Source organism: Antrostomus carolinensis, unplaced genomic scaffold (genome assembly GCF_000700745.2).
Source record: "Antrostomus carolinensis isolate BGI_N321 unplaced genomic scaffold, ASM70074v2 scaffold29950, whole genome shotgun sequence".
NCBI classification, from domain to species: Eukaryota; Metazoa; Chordata; class Aves; order Caprimulgiformes; family Caprimulgidae; genus Antrostomus; species Antrostomus carolinensis.
The window spans coordinates 43,598-59,018 of NW_010291041.1; the positions used below are offsets into that span (position 1 = coordinate 43,598).

Sequence of the window (15,421 nt, forward strand, 5' to 3'; positions counted from 1 at the left end):
CTGTAACAAAGTAGTCAACTGTTTTGCAGCTTCTATATTCTAATATAACATACAATGCTTTTTTTACTGTATCTTAATATATCTGAGATTTGAGAACATAATTCCAAATATTTTTTTTCAATAAACTTCTGGATCTAATGCAAAACCCAAGTAAAAAGCTTATAGGCTTTTAGGTCTGGAAATTCTGGAGAGAAATAGCTATGTAGGCTTTAACAGACCATATCACAAATAAATATACTACTCAAAACCCTCCTCAAACTATGACCAAAGGCCTTGTTGAAATACTCGGCACCTCTGCAATTTTTTTTCTTTGAAAAGAAATGCTACATTAGTTGCTATTTGTCAGATGAGGTTTTTCTTGACACAACCTTCAAATCATCCTTCAAAAGAAAAAAGGACCCCATCCATCTTGTGCATTCTTTTTAGGATACCTTTGGACCACACATAACTCTGTATACCTTTGGATCACACATAACTCTGTATACCTTTGGACCACACATAACTCTGTATACCTTTGGATCACACATAACTCTGTATACCTTTGGATCACATACAACTCTGTATACCTTTTCCTGTAGGAAAATACCATACAAACAAATGATAATTTCTTTGTATTTTCAGACTTAGGGCACGCAAGACAGTGGCTGACCTGTGCTTTGTATTCTTCCTCACTTCTGCATCAAAACCCTGTCTTGCTGTGCACTGAGAATAGATTCAGTGCACAGAGATGCTGCTTTCACCTTTAAGAATCACATACTACCTGCTTATTAAATCCTAAATTCACCCATGCTTTCTTTTGCTCACAACAAGAAGAAATGATCTTTGCATGTAGATTTAAATCTCAGGCATCAGACTCTTACTTCTTCATAGAACAAAGTAGGTAGAAGAAGAAAGGTTTATCACAATGCATGCAGCCAACAGCTCTCCACTTCAAGCCAGAAAGATCCCGTGAAGGCAGATGAGAAGCTGATACCGAGTTTGAATGAGGCAGTCCGTCAGTACCAAGGGATGTTATGTTAGAAACACCTGAGGACTTGCTCAGATGCCTCAGTGTAGCTGTCTACTGCCATCTTACACAAACACGAGTATCAGACTTTCCAATTGGGAAGGCAAATACTGACATGGGAATTACGAGTGACACCTTTCTTTGCCAAGTGGCACTAGAAGCTAAGCAGTAAACTCCAGAGCATCTCACATAGCACCAGAAACTTATGATTAGACAAATGGATTGCATTACTTAACCCTAAATATAATTAAGATAGATAAAAGTCATTTACCGTCTTTGAAGTCAGCATTTTTCTGCCTCACCAGAATTCGGAAATCTTCTGCAGGGTTAACACTGCCAACCTAAAAAAGGCCCAAAAATGATACAACTGTCTGCAAATATCCATCTCTTTCTTCTTGTAAGGCAACAAGAATCTTTAAATTTCTGCTTATTTTAATAAGGAAACAGAAGCACTACAACTCTCTCCATGCAGAATCATAAAATGAAAGTATTACAGTGTGTGTTAACATGCAGTACTCCCAGCAAAGGTTAGTCATGACATGAGCAAGATGAACTTAAACTTACTATGTGAGCTACACTGTTATAAGCCAACCATATTCTCTGGGGTTTAGAGGTCAGAAGCACAGTAATTCAGGCTATCTACTAGTCCAGCTTTGAGACTTTCTGTACCACAGACCTCTCACTAATCTTGACAGATGCTTAATGAGGAATGGGAGCTCCCAGATATGTGGGTACAGAGCCACTGGTTTGCCACTCCAGTAGGAAGCTGAAAATTAAAAGCTTGCACTCAATTCATCTACCGTTTCTGGCTCAGTCTAACATCTCAAAGCTAAAGCTCTAAATAGAAGTGCAGACACCTTACAAAAGAACCAAAACCAGGTCAAATATAAACAAACATCTACTGAAAAATGGATGCAATAACTTCAGGGGGGAAAAAAAAAAATACATTGCTTAACATTTCCTTTCAGGAATCAAAATTCTCATAAGTTGATTTGAAAATTCTATGCTTTGCTGTCAAAATAATTATTCAGTCTTTCAATAAGCTTGCTTGGTGTCTTGATGTTTCTTTTAAATCTGGCAATGCCACTTTTCAGGAAAAATCAAAAGTGTATATTAGGAGTACAAAATATTAAAAATTTTTTAGATTTTAGATCTTTATAAAAATCTCAATCATGCATTTTAAAAAACAACCTTAAAGGGTAGTTTGAAAACAAATTAAGTTATTTCAATTAATATTAAATCACCTTTTTTCCTGTAATTTGAAAAAGGTGCACAGTTATGATACAGGCTTCAGCTACCCCCAGGTACACAATAATTGGAATTAAGTTACATGTTTAACCTATCAGCAAGATGAAGCCAAATTTGTGATTTAGAACCCCAACCAACGCAGAGAACAGTGTCTAAAATTCACAGCAATGACTTTGATTAAATACACAGAGGCAACTTCTATGTTGCAGATGATATGAAAGAGAGTAAGAATAAATTCAACCACTGAACCCCAAATCTGAGATTCTGTTTTCTTCAGATCCTCATGTTTGCCCTTGAGATTTCTAGACACCAGGGGAGTATTTTGTCAAAAAATATGCAAGACTGATGGAAACTTGTGCTAACATACAACCAAGGGCAGAGGAAGTTGTCTTTGAAATCTCTAGCAAACAGTCTAAAATCTAAAAGCAGACAATATTTCAGTCATGTTTCAGCTAAAAATTGTCCTTTTATCAGGAATTCTGTATATTTATTATAATATACTTAGATAAATTAATCTTCCCTTTAATAATCAGATTTGTAAAAATATGCTTACAGAGGTGACATTGCCTTCAGCAAGTTTCATGATGCTAAAGCTACCTTCCTCATCTTCAAATGCTGGTTTCTTAGGGTTGGGTCCATCTTCACTGCTGTAAATAAGGAGGACAGAAATGTATATAAACACTTAAAGTAAACTGTTCCGCCTACTAACGAAAAGTCAGTAAATTAATGAAATGAACACTGAATGTTGGACAAAACTTCAGTATACAGCTGCTCCCAAATTAACACTAAACTATGCCTCATTTTTCCCATAGGCTGCACAAAGCAGACAGCAGAAATAGAGATCAGTCTTAGCATACAGCAATGGCATTGCTTGTTGAAGATGCGAGACTATTTGTGCTTATCTGAGGAGTGAATTTACTCATATGCATCTTCTCCACCTTTATAAATATGTAATATCTACAGTCATTTTATTTGGAACCTACACATTGAGTTAACCGTGATAATTTACAGTATATGATTTACAGTATATTATATGACACCTGATATTCTAATCAAATCTTGTCAAACATGAAAGAGCAACAAAACTTAACATTTAAGTAAGAAATCTATTTACTTTTCAAAAATCACCTGCTAGTTCCTCTCTTGGAATTGATAGCTACTACAAATCTGTTTACACAGCGATTTTTGAATTATGACCCATATTCTCCATCAGCACACAAGACCTTTATAAAATTCCACTTACAGCAGTCAAAAGCTGCTAGACAAATCTCAATTAAGTATGTAAGAAATCTCTTAGGACATTTAAAGCTACATCTCATAATGCTTTCAAAAGACTATTTGTAATTTTTAAAAAGCTAATTGTGATTTTAGACTACTTTCTACCTTTGCTTTTTTTTTTTTTTTAACATATACCAAGGTGTACATTCAAACCAGGAACTTAATTGTAACACCTAACATGCCAAACTTTACAGCACATCTTGGCAATAGAAGAAAATCCAACCAATTACAAAAGGGGAAGAAAATCAGACACTGTGTTCTGTGTCCCTTAATGTGACAGGCTACTGACATGGAAGAATCAGTAAGTTAAATTAAAATTCTTAAATTTCAGTTTAAGAATGACTGAAAGCTACTCAGCAATCTAAACAGCAGTATTTGCGTTCAAGGAATCAAAAAATAAAATGAGAAGTTTTTCTTAAATCTCTGCTACTGCAGTGAAAAGAAGAAACAGCTTGACGATGCAGGTACCAAGCCAGAGATGCTGGACTAGGTGCCATTTTGCATTCTACAAGGTTAGAACTGATTCTAAAGATTGCATTGCACGTTACAGAAACAATCAACTATTAGAAAGAACTTGTACAGTCTCCCTTTTTAGTTTCTACAGCACACTCATCCCCTACTTTACAATCAGTGTCTCTCCCACTTTGTTTCAGTAGTCTTCTCTGTTCTTTACTTAATTTTGTCAGTACCAAAATGAAATCCCTCCTCCTCAGTAACTCCTGTCATCCAACATCTTACTTATCGCTCTAGGAGAAATGATGACTTTGGTTATGCCTCAGGACAAGGACAGGATACCTTGCTTCATTCTCAACTCTGCTGACTTTCTGCCTGACCTTGAAAATGTTGCTTGATTGTTTTAGACAGGAGATATGCCTGTCTGTAAAATGGAGAAACTGATACTTACCTAACACCAGTGAGTTTAGAACTTCTACTTGAACCAAAATTCTTGTATATTGATATGGTTTGATAAAAGATGCAAAGAACAATGAAAATTCTATTTTAGAATATTTTTCCCTGAAGGTGTTTTCCACTCAATTTCAATGTCTCAAAATCTTTTTCTTCCTGCATTACTTTTACTGATTCAAAATGCTTTAGGATTGGAGGAAGGAGGAGAACATAAATGATGATGCTGCATTTAACTGCCTAGGACCAAATCTATAGCTGTCATTAATCAGTGCAGTACAGCAGAAACTAATGAATCCATATCCATTTATACAAGCCAAGGATCTGACATTTAGAATCTGTTACTGCTAATGCACTGATTAGAAGTATTTTTAAACTGTAAAACGTGCAACTACTATTTGAGAAAAATTAATAAAATACAAGATTAATTTAAAACGCCCACTTCTACATTTATATAGAAGCCTCTCACATACTGCAAAGCTGGATTAGGTAACAGCATCTCCAAAGCCAACCTAAGGAAAAAGTGAAATGCTTTCTATTTTACTGGATTTTCAAACTACAGAGAGCTTAGCAAAAGTGAAACAAATGAATGCAGAGTATTAAAATCTGTATTAAGATATCATGCCTCCATTATTCTGCCTTAATCTCATTAGACCTTAAAAATTAAGCAGAGATTAATCAGGTCAGTATGATGACAGGAGACACAAATCAGCTTTAGAAAAATAATGGTCAAGAGAGCTTCTAGCCAACTTTTTCAAAACACTTTAGTGCAAATTATCTAGATCTGATGGGTTTAATAAGTTCATTATTACTGGGTGTTTAACGTTCTCCTCGGTCATTGTTGCAGAGTGATGCACGTTATCAAGTGATTTCATTATATCATTCAGCTTTCTCCCAACACAGAACAAAGACACAAAGTTAACACTTCTGTTGTAGTACTGGCAACACCACTGTTCCCATTCATTACTACAGCAATACCAGTTTTTTTCATACTTTTTAATCCTATTACTGTTCATTCGTCTTTGCAAAGTTAAGTCTGCACCCTTTTGCCTCCCCTAGAGATTTTTTAAAAATAATTTTAATGCCCTACACCAATTTCTACCTCAATTATTTTTATAGCTGCTTTCATCACCCCTCTGAAGGAAACCAGTTTTTAAACAAAATAGCCTTCCTTCTTGCTTATCAAATTAATGCCTTTGGGGCCATATATATTTAAGCAACTACCAGTAATGGGTCACTGTTTTTTGTTTAAATTCTCTCCGTAGCTTATTTGAACCCTAGTTTTGCTTTTAAAAAAACAAAAAAACAAAAAAAACCAACTGGTTCTATCAATTTTTAAAATACACATATAAGTGTATCTATGTACACACACACAAACTGGGGCACAGAGCAAGGACAAGAGAACTTAATCGATATGAATTCACAGACACACCAAGGCAAGACAGGCACACACAGCAATGAACAAAATAAAATGCAAGGTCCTTCCCAGTCTACACACAGAAATGTGGCATTTATTCCAGAGCAGTAACGTGAGAAGTTCTATGTCATGTCTTCCCAAAGATAACATGCTGAGGGGGCTCTAGCCAACCCAAGGTAAAGGATATACGACAGCTCAGCTAAGCAAGGCTTCAAAATGGCTCAAAGATGTTGTTCCTAGCACTGAAAGGACTGAGTTAAAAATGGCAAAAGGGAAGAAGGAGCTAACTGAGAACTATCCAACATCCCAGGGGATCCACTAGTTGTATTACAGGCATTCAATAAGAAAAGGTCTAAGAAGCAGATTTTGTTTGAGTAAACTGACTTGTGGCTGGAGTGACAGTACCAATGCAGTAGCAATTAAGTTTTCATTATTCATATTTGCAACACAAATAAAGTAAATACAATATATGTAAAAACAAACAAACAAAAAATTATCTTAAAAACTGCTCAGGTAATACATGTTCCAGGAAGAATCTGTAACAGTTTGATTTTTCAAGACATTCACATTTATTGCACAGCAGATAATAATGAAGTTGCTTTTCTTGTGATTTGAAATTCAAAATGAAAGCTATAGAACAACCTAAATCAAGCGTTCTGAGAAGGAAGACTCATCTTTGCAGTTAATTTAAAGATCCACAGCATTTATTCTAAACTAAATTAGACTCTGTTATTCTTATTGGAACTATTTTATAACTACCAGTAGGACAAACTGTTTGACCAGGAAACAGTAAGCAGTGCAACAGGTTGCCCAGAGAGAATGTGCAGTCTCCATCCCTGGATATTTTCAAGACCAGACTGGGTAAATCCCTGAGTTACCTGTTTAGATCTCATAGGTGACCCTACTTTGAACAGAGGTTGAACAAAAAACCTCCTGAGGTCCTTTCCAACTTGATGGATTCTGTGACAACAAACACAGATATAAGGAAGCTACAGGCTGGTTCCTGCTACATCTTGCCCCATAACAGGAAGACCACCACTATTCACTAAATAGCCCAAACATACTGTGGTACCACAATATTCCCCACCCACCAGTATTTTTTATAGCATATAACGGATTGATCTTATGTTCAAAAGACTCTGAGCCAGCTTCATCCAATTAAAATAATGTGAAGTTTTAAAAAAAGTTTCAAAAAAATCCACGATACATCTCCAACGTACTTGTCTTTGAATATGTCTTGAGCAGTCTTCTCTTCTTTTTTCTTGCCAACTTCCTTTAGGGGGAAAAGTGCTTTCACTTTTTCAAGCGGAGCCTGACACCTTTCTTTTACCACACGGGGCATGTCTAGCATCTCTAAAAGGTGCTGTTCAATTGGTGGCAATGGCTCATTGGGGTGAAAAGCCTTATGCTGCAAACACTGCAAGAAACAATTTCAGGAAAGAAAAACTTTTAGTTTATGTGCTTTTAATATAATGCCTGTATGCTTGACCTCATATGGTACATGCAGAGTACCCTCCATATTGAAGAAACTACCTTCTTATTGCTAACAAATATTCCAGCTCACAAGTGGATTGAAAGTCATATGATCAGCTGTTTAAGGAGATTAATAATGATATTAAACAAGAATACTGACACAGATGAATGCTCCCACACTCACTAGAATGGATGCTATGAAAATTATTAGGAAAATCCCAAGAATTAAACCATGATCTGTATCTATTCAGCTTTTTAACTTCATTTTACCTTTAAAATGCAGTTCTATATAAAACAGTCACATGAGAGAGATTTCTATACATTGCAAAATTAGGTAACAATATCTATACTCCAGTAACGTATTACAGTTATTGTCACAGTTTATTTTCCCTCAAAGAAAATATTTCTTCTTGGTCAACAGAACTCAGTATGCATACAAGAGACATATTCATCAGTTTAAGAGCAAATGGAAAGAGAGAAGTTAAATGTGCACAGGTGAGGCACAGAATATAGGTACGTTTACACATTAGCTTTGAAAAGAGTGAGGGAATGAAGGGGCCTGACAGATGTACATCAAAGTGGGAACAGATGGTAAGAGCTGCAGAGGAGAAGGCTTTTTCACCAAAGTATAAAGACAGTGCACATAGTCACAGAACCAAGTAGGGGGAGAAAGATGAGGTTAATGAGGCAGGCTACAGGAATTCCACCGTGAATTTTAAAAACAAAGTAGTATCTCCTGAATGTTGTGAAGAGCGGGGCAGCAGTAGAGATGTAAGTGTATGTGCATATATACACACAGACACCAGTGCATGCACATATTTACATAAAAACATATGATGTACATAGGAGAATAATGTTTCCAAGCCCATTGTTCTGGGTGAATTAGACACAACTGTGAAGGTAACTATTCAGTAAACCAGGAAGACAGCAGAGATTTGCTCCCCTGTTGGCTGTCAGACATGACATTAATTTAAAATACAAAACCAAAGCAAACAAAAAAATCCCTCTATTCATGATGAAAAGCTGCCAATAAAGAAAATCCAGACCATATGCTACACATCAATACTGATATTTCATGCTGCCATTAAGATTCCAATCCATATTAGAGCATACTTTCAAAAGGAGGCAGTCATACAAGGCTACTGATTTGGAAACACTTGTAATGATTTAAGGCATAATTATTTTGAAAGAGAGTAAAAAAAATGTTGCTGGAAGCTGCAGTAATGTTTCTTGTGATACAAAAAACAATATTAAAATAACATTAGAGGATGGAATTAAACTCACAAAGCAAAAAAAAACTAAGTTCCCTGTTGTGAATGTGTTTTTCAGGCTTTTGCATCCGAAATCTCTATGTGTGCAGCTGCAAGAGCTGAACAGACTGAGTAGCCACACCCTCCACTTGTTCCTGTTTTTAAAGTAGGTGATAACCTCTAAAACCTGAGATGGCAGGTACCATTAAAACTCAGGTGCTAAATGGAGATGAAGTTGAACAGATCTAAGTTGAAGTTTCTAATCCCAAAGAGTCCCTTTTAATCTTGCTTCCTCTTCCTTCTGTGCCCAGCAAGAACCACCCCTACTTTCACCAGCCAGAAGACAACTCGTGCTGCCACTGACTTTCAGACTCACCATTCTATTGATGGCAATGTACTAGCTCCTCCTTGTTCTTAATTTCCTTACATTTCCAGCCTAGAGATGTAGCCAGCTTTCAGGAAGAGGGGTCATGCTAAGATACTGGTTAACAGACATAATGAAGTGGGCTTCTCACCTAATTAAGTTTGTTTAGGCTTTTCTGGAAGCAAGGAATAAAAGTTGAAACTCTGGATATAGGATATTCCTCATCTCCCACTCCAGATGCCTACCACTACTTCCAGAGATATAATTTAGCTTGATGCTTCTGTTTAAATTCTGGCTTTTATCACTTATCATCCCAAATATCTTCATGAGACAAGAGGGAGTTAATTCTTTCTTCAGAGTTATTTTTCTAAAACCATCTATAGGTTCTGTTCAGCCCAATCAATTTACTGGCTCCATTCAAAAGATGATGTATAATTTTAATTCATAATTCTTAAGGAAACAGCAGTGCTACTTGGTCCAAGACCAAAATATTAGGAATCTGGAACATGTTTGCAGCAAAAGAGAGAACAATTTTTTCACAACTTACACAGATTAATAGGTGTTTTGTAACCAAGACAAAAAAAATGGGGCTGTGCACGGGTGAAAGAAGGCACTAAGAAGACTGGCAATTGAGGGCTTTATTACCAGCAAGCATTGTGGACAGGAACTGTATATTACCTAATGCACTGAAGGAGTCAATAAATGCTTTTTCTACCAGTAGCATTCACCCTTACAAAATCCTATTATCATCTAAGGAAACTGGCAAGTTACACAGTTACCCTCTACGAGCAGCACTTAACTGCTAGGACACCACCATCAGACTGCTTCAGAAGTCAAATGGCACACCTAAAGAAACATCTTTCATTGACAGGTGACATCCATGGAACAAAAAAAAATGCAAATGTGTATCTAGCGATATAATAGAGGAAATTCTATCATCTATGTGTTTCAATTACAAGAAAAAAATGTATCTGTTTTGTAACACCCAAGCTTTATAACCCCTCCTAAAACATGAGCCAAGCAGAGGTCAATCCATTTTAAGCTGTTGCCCAGCCATAACCTTCTACTGACCAAATCTTGCATTCAGTTACACACTGTCTTGTCAATATGACTGGCAGAATTTGAAGGGAACACTGAGCTCTTCAGGTGTCAATCAGAGTAGGATTTGAAGACAGTGGGCTTACATGTCCATACGACCTTCAGATCCTTTGCTTCTTTTTACAAAGCTGAGGCAGCATGGCCTTTGGAAGCTAGGGCAAGTTTTCTTAATTTAAAAAAGCACTGCATTCGTACTTGTAAACTGAAAAGAATTCATTTGGAATTGTTGAGATATGATGAATATGGTTGCAATAACATTTTTGGTCAATTTTCAGAGTGGAGTCATGCACTCAGTATATCTCCATGGCTCTGTACACAACACAATTCTACAGCTGCATAAGTTGCATCATAATTTTCCTTATTTTTGAATACGCTGTGTCATTTCTTTGAACACTTGAATTCCAGTGTATAATTAAGTCTTTCATCCTCACAGTTGCAATGGAAATCTTCATTATATGAAAGGAATATAAAACAATATGTAGACAGCTTGATACAGTAACTTCAAGAAGTGTGAACTGTTCTGCTTGCCCGTAAAATGCATCAGCTCAGACACCCAAGTGGAATATTTTAAACATCAACAATGTTAACCACCTTATAGCAGCCTTCCAGTACCTGAAGGGTGGCTACAAGAAAGCTGGAGAGGGACCTTTTACAAGGGCAGGTAGTGATAGAATGAAGGGTAATGGCTTTAAATTGGAAGAGGGTAGATTTAGATAAGATATTAGAAACATTCTTTCCTGTGAGGGTGGTCAGACACTGGAAGAGGTTGCCCAGAAAAGCTGTGGATGTCCCCTCCCTGGAAGTGTTCAAGGCCAGGGTGGATGAGGCTTTGAGCGACCTGGTCTAGTGGAAGGCATCCCTACTCATGGCAGCAGGGCTGGAACCAGATGATCTTTAAGGTCCCTTCCAACCCAAACCATTCTATGATTCTATGATTTACTACTGATCAAGTTCACCTCAGAGTCATCTGTTTTGGAACCATTGCGAGATACAACAATGCACAGAAAAGTGACTCTGCTCAAGATTTGATGGGAGACAGAATGAGGAGCAAAAGAGACCTCTGATTTTCTGTCAATTTCTCTCTTTGCCCAGAAGCTGAAGACTGAGTCTATGACCGCACCATGATCACAGCAATACAGTGTTGAGATATCCGAGCAAGTCTTAACTTGTTTAGTCTGGGTGCTTGTGAATACCACTGATGCTGTTGCAGACACCTCAGCACATGTGTAATTTCCCTTGTTTCCTGGAAACTGGAAATTTTAATAATAAAATCTATGTCAAGGACAATATAGAAGTTACTGGCTACTCCACACTTAAATGCAAAAGAATATATATTCCCACCTTCACAATGCAGATATTTCCAATATGAACTAGAGAATGACAGAAAGGTGAAAAGTCGTTAAAAAAGTTGTTTTTAAAAAATGTGATATAGTTCATCTCACCTGATATAACCTCTGAAAAAGAGGGTTTGGAATTTTGCTGGGCTTAAACAGGTCCTCAAAAGTTTCTCCATCATCATCTTCATAGACCAAATTCATAGAATCAATCAAAGAGTCAACAGCAGATAACTGATCCGCTAAGGCAGCAATTACATACAAAGAAAAATTAAATACACTTGCAGATGGATGCATTTTTTGAAACAATTTATAAATGAAGATTCACTTCAACAATGTGAGATTTTGACCAAGTCATTACATGCCACAGAACACACTGTAGATATAGACGTGCCAATAAAGAATACAGATAATGGACAAAGTAATAAAACCCCTGCTTTACCTAAGGACTACAATGTAAAGCCATAAAGCCCTTCCCCCCCCCCCTCCCTCAGGACCTCAATTATTGCTGCCTTTCTGCTTCCATTTTTCTTCTTTTTCAAGATGTTTTTATTTGCAACAGAAGGTTTATAGGCCACTTGGAAAATAAGGAGAACAGTTGGTGTGAAAAACTAAATAGTGTAATATAAATTTTAGAAGTTATGATTGCAAATTAACACATTTCACAATAGTCAACAATTGCTTTGGTAAGACAAGTTTTAAATTTGTTCTCAAACTGCTGGTTATGGGCAAGAAAATAGAAACTGTTTCAGAAACAACCCAGCGTGCTTTATATAGCCTGATGTGCAGACGTCCATTCAATGGATCTCATAACACATTAAAGAAGTGGGAGTGGATTTTAAACTACATCCATTTACACTCATTGCTGTGCAAAATTCTCAGAACAGTGAGTCAAGCTTTGTATGGCTGCATGTTCTATAGCTTTCCAAAGAGGCCCTCCATCTGAATCTGGACACCAGTAAGTGCATACTTTAAAAAACACACCACAGAAAATGCAGTCTAATAGAGTCTTTGCCTTTGTACTTTTTATTAACAGGCCATACTGCAACTAGCTACAGGACCAGCTTTGTATGAGTGGAGCTGATGCCACTATTCTAATTCTAGCTAGTTAATTGGATATTGTAGCTCCCACAAGGTTTGGCCATTTAGCCTAACAAATGAGTTCAAAGATCAAAGGATATGGAGGACTAAATGTTAGATGTCAATCACAGAGATCCTATGAGACTAATAATCCCATAACCCGAGCCAGAAGTCATTTAACAGGACAATTTTAAAAGACTGCCTGCAAACCTCAAGTCTGCTCAGCCTGCAACTGTTCAAGATGACATCACCATAATGTATTCCAAAAGGGCTGAGGCTTTTTTCCTAAGCCAAAATAATGACAAAGCTTGTGTTTTCATTGGAAAGCCAAATATTCTAGGTCTTTTAGAGTGTCTTCAAGGAAGACAAGTAGGTTACTGTGTCCAGTTTCCCAGCAAAGGACAATCTTACCTGTAGGAATACATTTTTTATTGTTTTTCAAGGATGAAAATATGTACTGTCTTAAGTCTTCCATGTAGGGTAGTTGCACATAGATGAGACACTGAACAAGGCAAAAGAAGAAAGAAACAACTGAGCCCAGATTAAAAAACCTAAAGTATGCCAAAGCCAAAGTGCCCTATCAGGGCAATATAAACCTAAGAAAAATCCAAAGATCTAATACCTGTGTGTATCAAAATACTTAAAATATTTACAGAGCAACAAGGTTTTAAGCAGAATAAAACAGAGCATTATGTTAAAATACAGCAATAGCTGCACTCCTTATTTTCCTACTGGTAGGATAAAGACCTCCCAGCTCATCTGATCCTTTCTTGTGCCGAGTTCCAGCCAGCCAAGCTTTAAATGCCTCATACATTGGCACTTTGGGAGGTTTTATCACAGCTTACTGTGCTTCAAATTCAAAAGTTGGTCTTGTTTTTCTAATATTCTCAGCCTAATTTCTTCTTTATTCAAATACCTCCTCCACTTCATATCACTCTAAGTAATTCCTTTCCATCCTTTATGTTTATACCCTTCAAAAGTCTGAAGACTGTTATGTCCGCCCCCACCTTCGTCACTGCTTTGCCATGCTATACATATTTAGCTCTTTCAATAGTCTCTTGTAAGTAAGATCAGTAGAAACATATGCTGAAAAAGTTCTGACACACTGTGTTGCTTCTGGGTCTCTTAAGAATTTTTTTTAAAAATATTTTTAAAATTATTCTGCTGTGTATAGAACTTTCCTTTTTTTCTTTTCCTAAGAAACAGACGTCATTTTTTTCTCCTGCTTTTTAAAATAACCTTTTCAAGTAAATAAATATACTACCGTCTTCCTAAATCTCCATATGAATTTTAACAGCTTTAAATGCTGTGTGCTCCTCCTCTCAGTTCCAGCTGACTTGGAAACCTAATAACAACAGTGTAGTTGGACACGCTTGGAATGCCACGCCAGCGATCAAATTCAAATTTTGCACTACCAAGCAACCTGGAGATAAATCCACAGTTTAATAAAATGAAAGAATCCAGTGCAACTTTGGATTTGTATGCAGAGAGCTAGGTAGTTACACAGTAAGAAAGAAGTGGTAACTTATTACTTAAGTATGTGATTACACTGTTTCTAGATACAAAAAATTTAAGATTTCCAAGTTAACAAAATGAAATTATTACTATGTTATTGAAATAAAAATCAGTATTATTTAAATCTGTAATACAGAGGATACTAATAGAAACATATGGCATTGTTTTCCCACATATTTTTTCTATGTGAATAAGAATTTTCTTAATAGTATTTATTACTTCCTTTTCCTAGGACTTGATACTATTTCCTAAAATCACTCTGAAAAGTCACATTAGTTTCTGCTGATATTACACAACACTGAAAATTCTTATGGTTCAGATATGACTATTTACTAATTGATATTTGTAATGCATCAATACAAAGGCTCTCTACAGAAAGGTAAAGGTGAAAAATTACCTCGTATGCATCCTTAATATATGGAAAAGCTACCCCAATTTGTGGGTTGCATCTTCTATCATAAGCATAGCGCACTATAGCTACCATTTTCAACTCATCCAATGCATGAACAAGGGCAGAAAAAGCAACTGCTGCATTCTGGGGAAGAAAAAAAAGAGTCTAGAGAGTCATGCAAGATCTCATTAGTGTGCTGAAATACATCCTTCACAGTGAATTCAACAGCATTGATTTAGTCAAGACCAGTATCCATTTCAGCTACAACATCAACACAGGCATTTTTCATGTTCAAAAAACAAAGAAGCAGAAAGGTCAAATCTCATCATGATAGTGAATGCATTCAAAGATGAGCAAACTTTAGATCTAGCATGTTCCACTTTTTCCACTTAGTGTGATGAGCTCTCAGAAGCATCACAAGAGAGAGAAAGGGAGGAAAGTCAGACCCTTAAAGGAACACATGAGGTTTATACATCTAATATTTAAAATAATTTGAAGGTCTGTTCTAAATAACACAGTGACAGGGCACACTGTTGCTCTGCATGAGAATGGACTTAAGTACCAATTTCAGGTTCACCATGCCCTTGCACAAACATAGTATTTACCAGTATCTCATTATTCATTAGATAGCATATTCATTTGGGGTCTAATCCAACTTCTTTTCATCCTAATGGGCAATGGAACAAGACTTCTGTACCTGCATTAAGAATAGTTATTAACACAGAAAGAAGGGACAATTTCAAGTGCTACTATCATTCTTTTCTGTTCCACAGCAAAAGATCTTCCACATTAGACTTCAGTTCACCTTACCTCATCATCTTTTGCTGCAAAGACCTTCAGAACCTGGTTGCCCATGTAGTAATGCCTCTGGATCTACAGATTCAAATCGTCAAGAGTTAGCCTCATCTAAAACAAATGCCATTAATCTTACTGGACCAATTAAATTAAGAAACAACTACCACATTAATCAAGTGAAAAGCCACAAATTTAATACTGTACATAGAAGTTAAAGCCCTGTATATGTTTCATACCTCTGTTTAATCATTCAGTATAGATATTCAGCA

The 15,421-nt window shown here is 36.5% G+C and overlaps 1 protein-coding gene across 1 annotated transcript in view; it reads right to left on the reverse strand.

The window, feature by feature from the left end:
• XRCC5 (X-ray repair cross complementing 5) overlaps window positions 1-15,421 on the reverse strand; it is a gene marked incomplete at both ends in the record, with an annotated part of 43,104 nt that overhangs the window by 12,741 nt on the left and 14,942 nt on the right. The window contains 7 exons of the mRNA XM_029086819.1: window positions 1,278-1,347; window positions 2,808-2,901; window positions 7,073-7,269; window positions 11,480-11,613; window positions 12,863-12,953; window positions 14,364-14,501; window positions 15,168-15,230. Of these exons, the coding sequence (XP_028942652.1) occupies window positions 1,278-1,347; window positions 2,808-2,901; window positions 7,073-7,269; window positions 11,480-11,613; window positions 12,863-12,953; window positions 14,364-14,501; window positions 15,168-15,230 (787 nt within the window). The remainder of the gene's footprint in view (window positions 1-1,277; window positions 1,348-2,807; window positions 2,902-7,072; window positions 7,270-11,479; window positions 11,614-12,862; window positions 12,954-14,363; window positions 14,502-15,167; window positions 15,231-15,421) is intronic.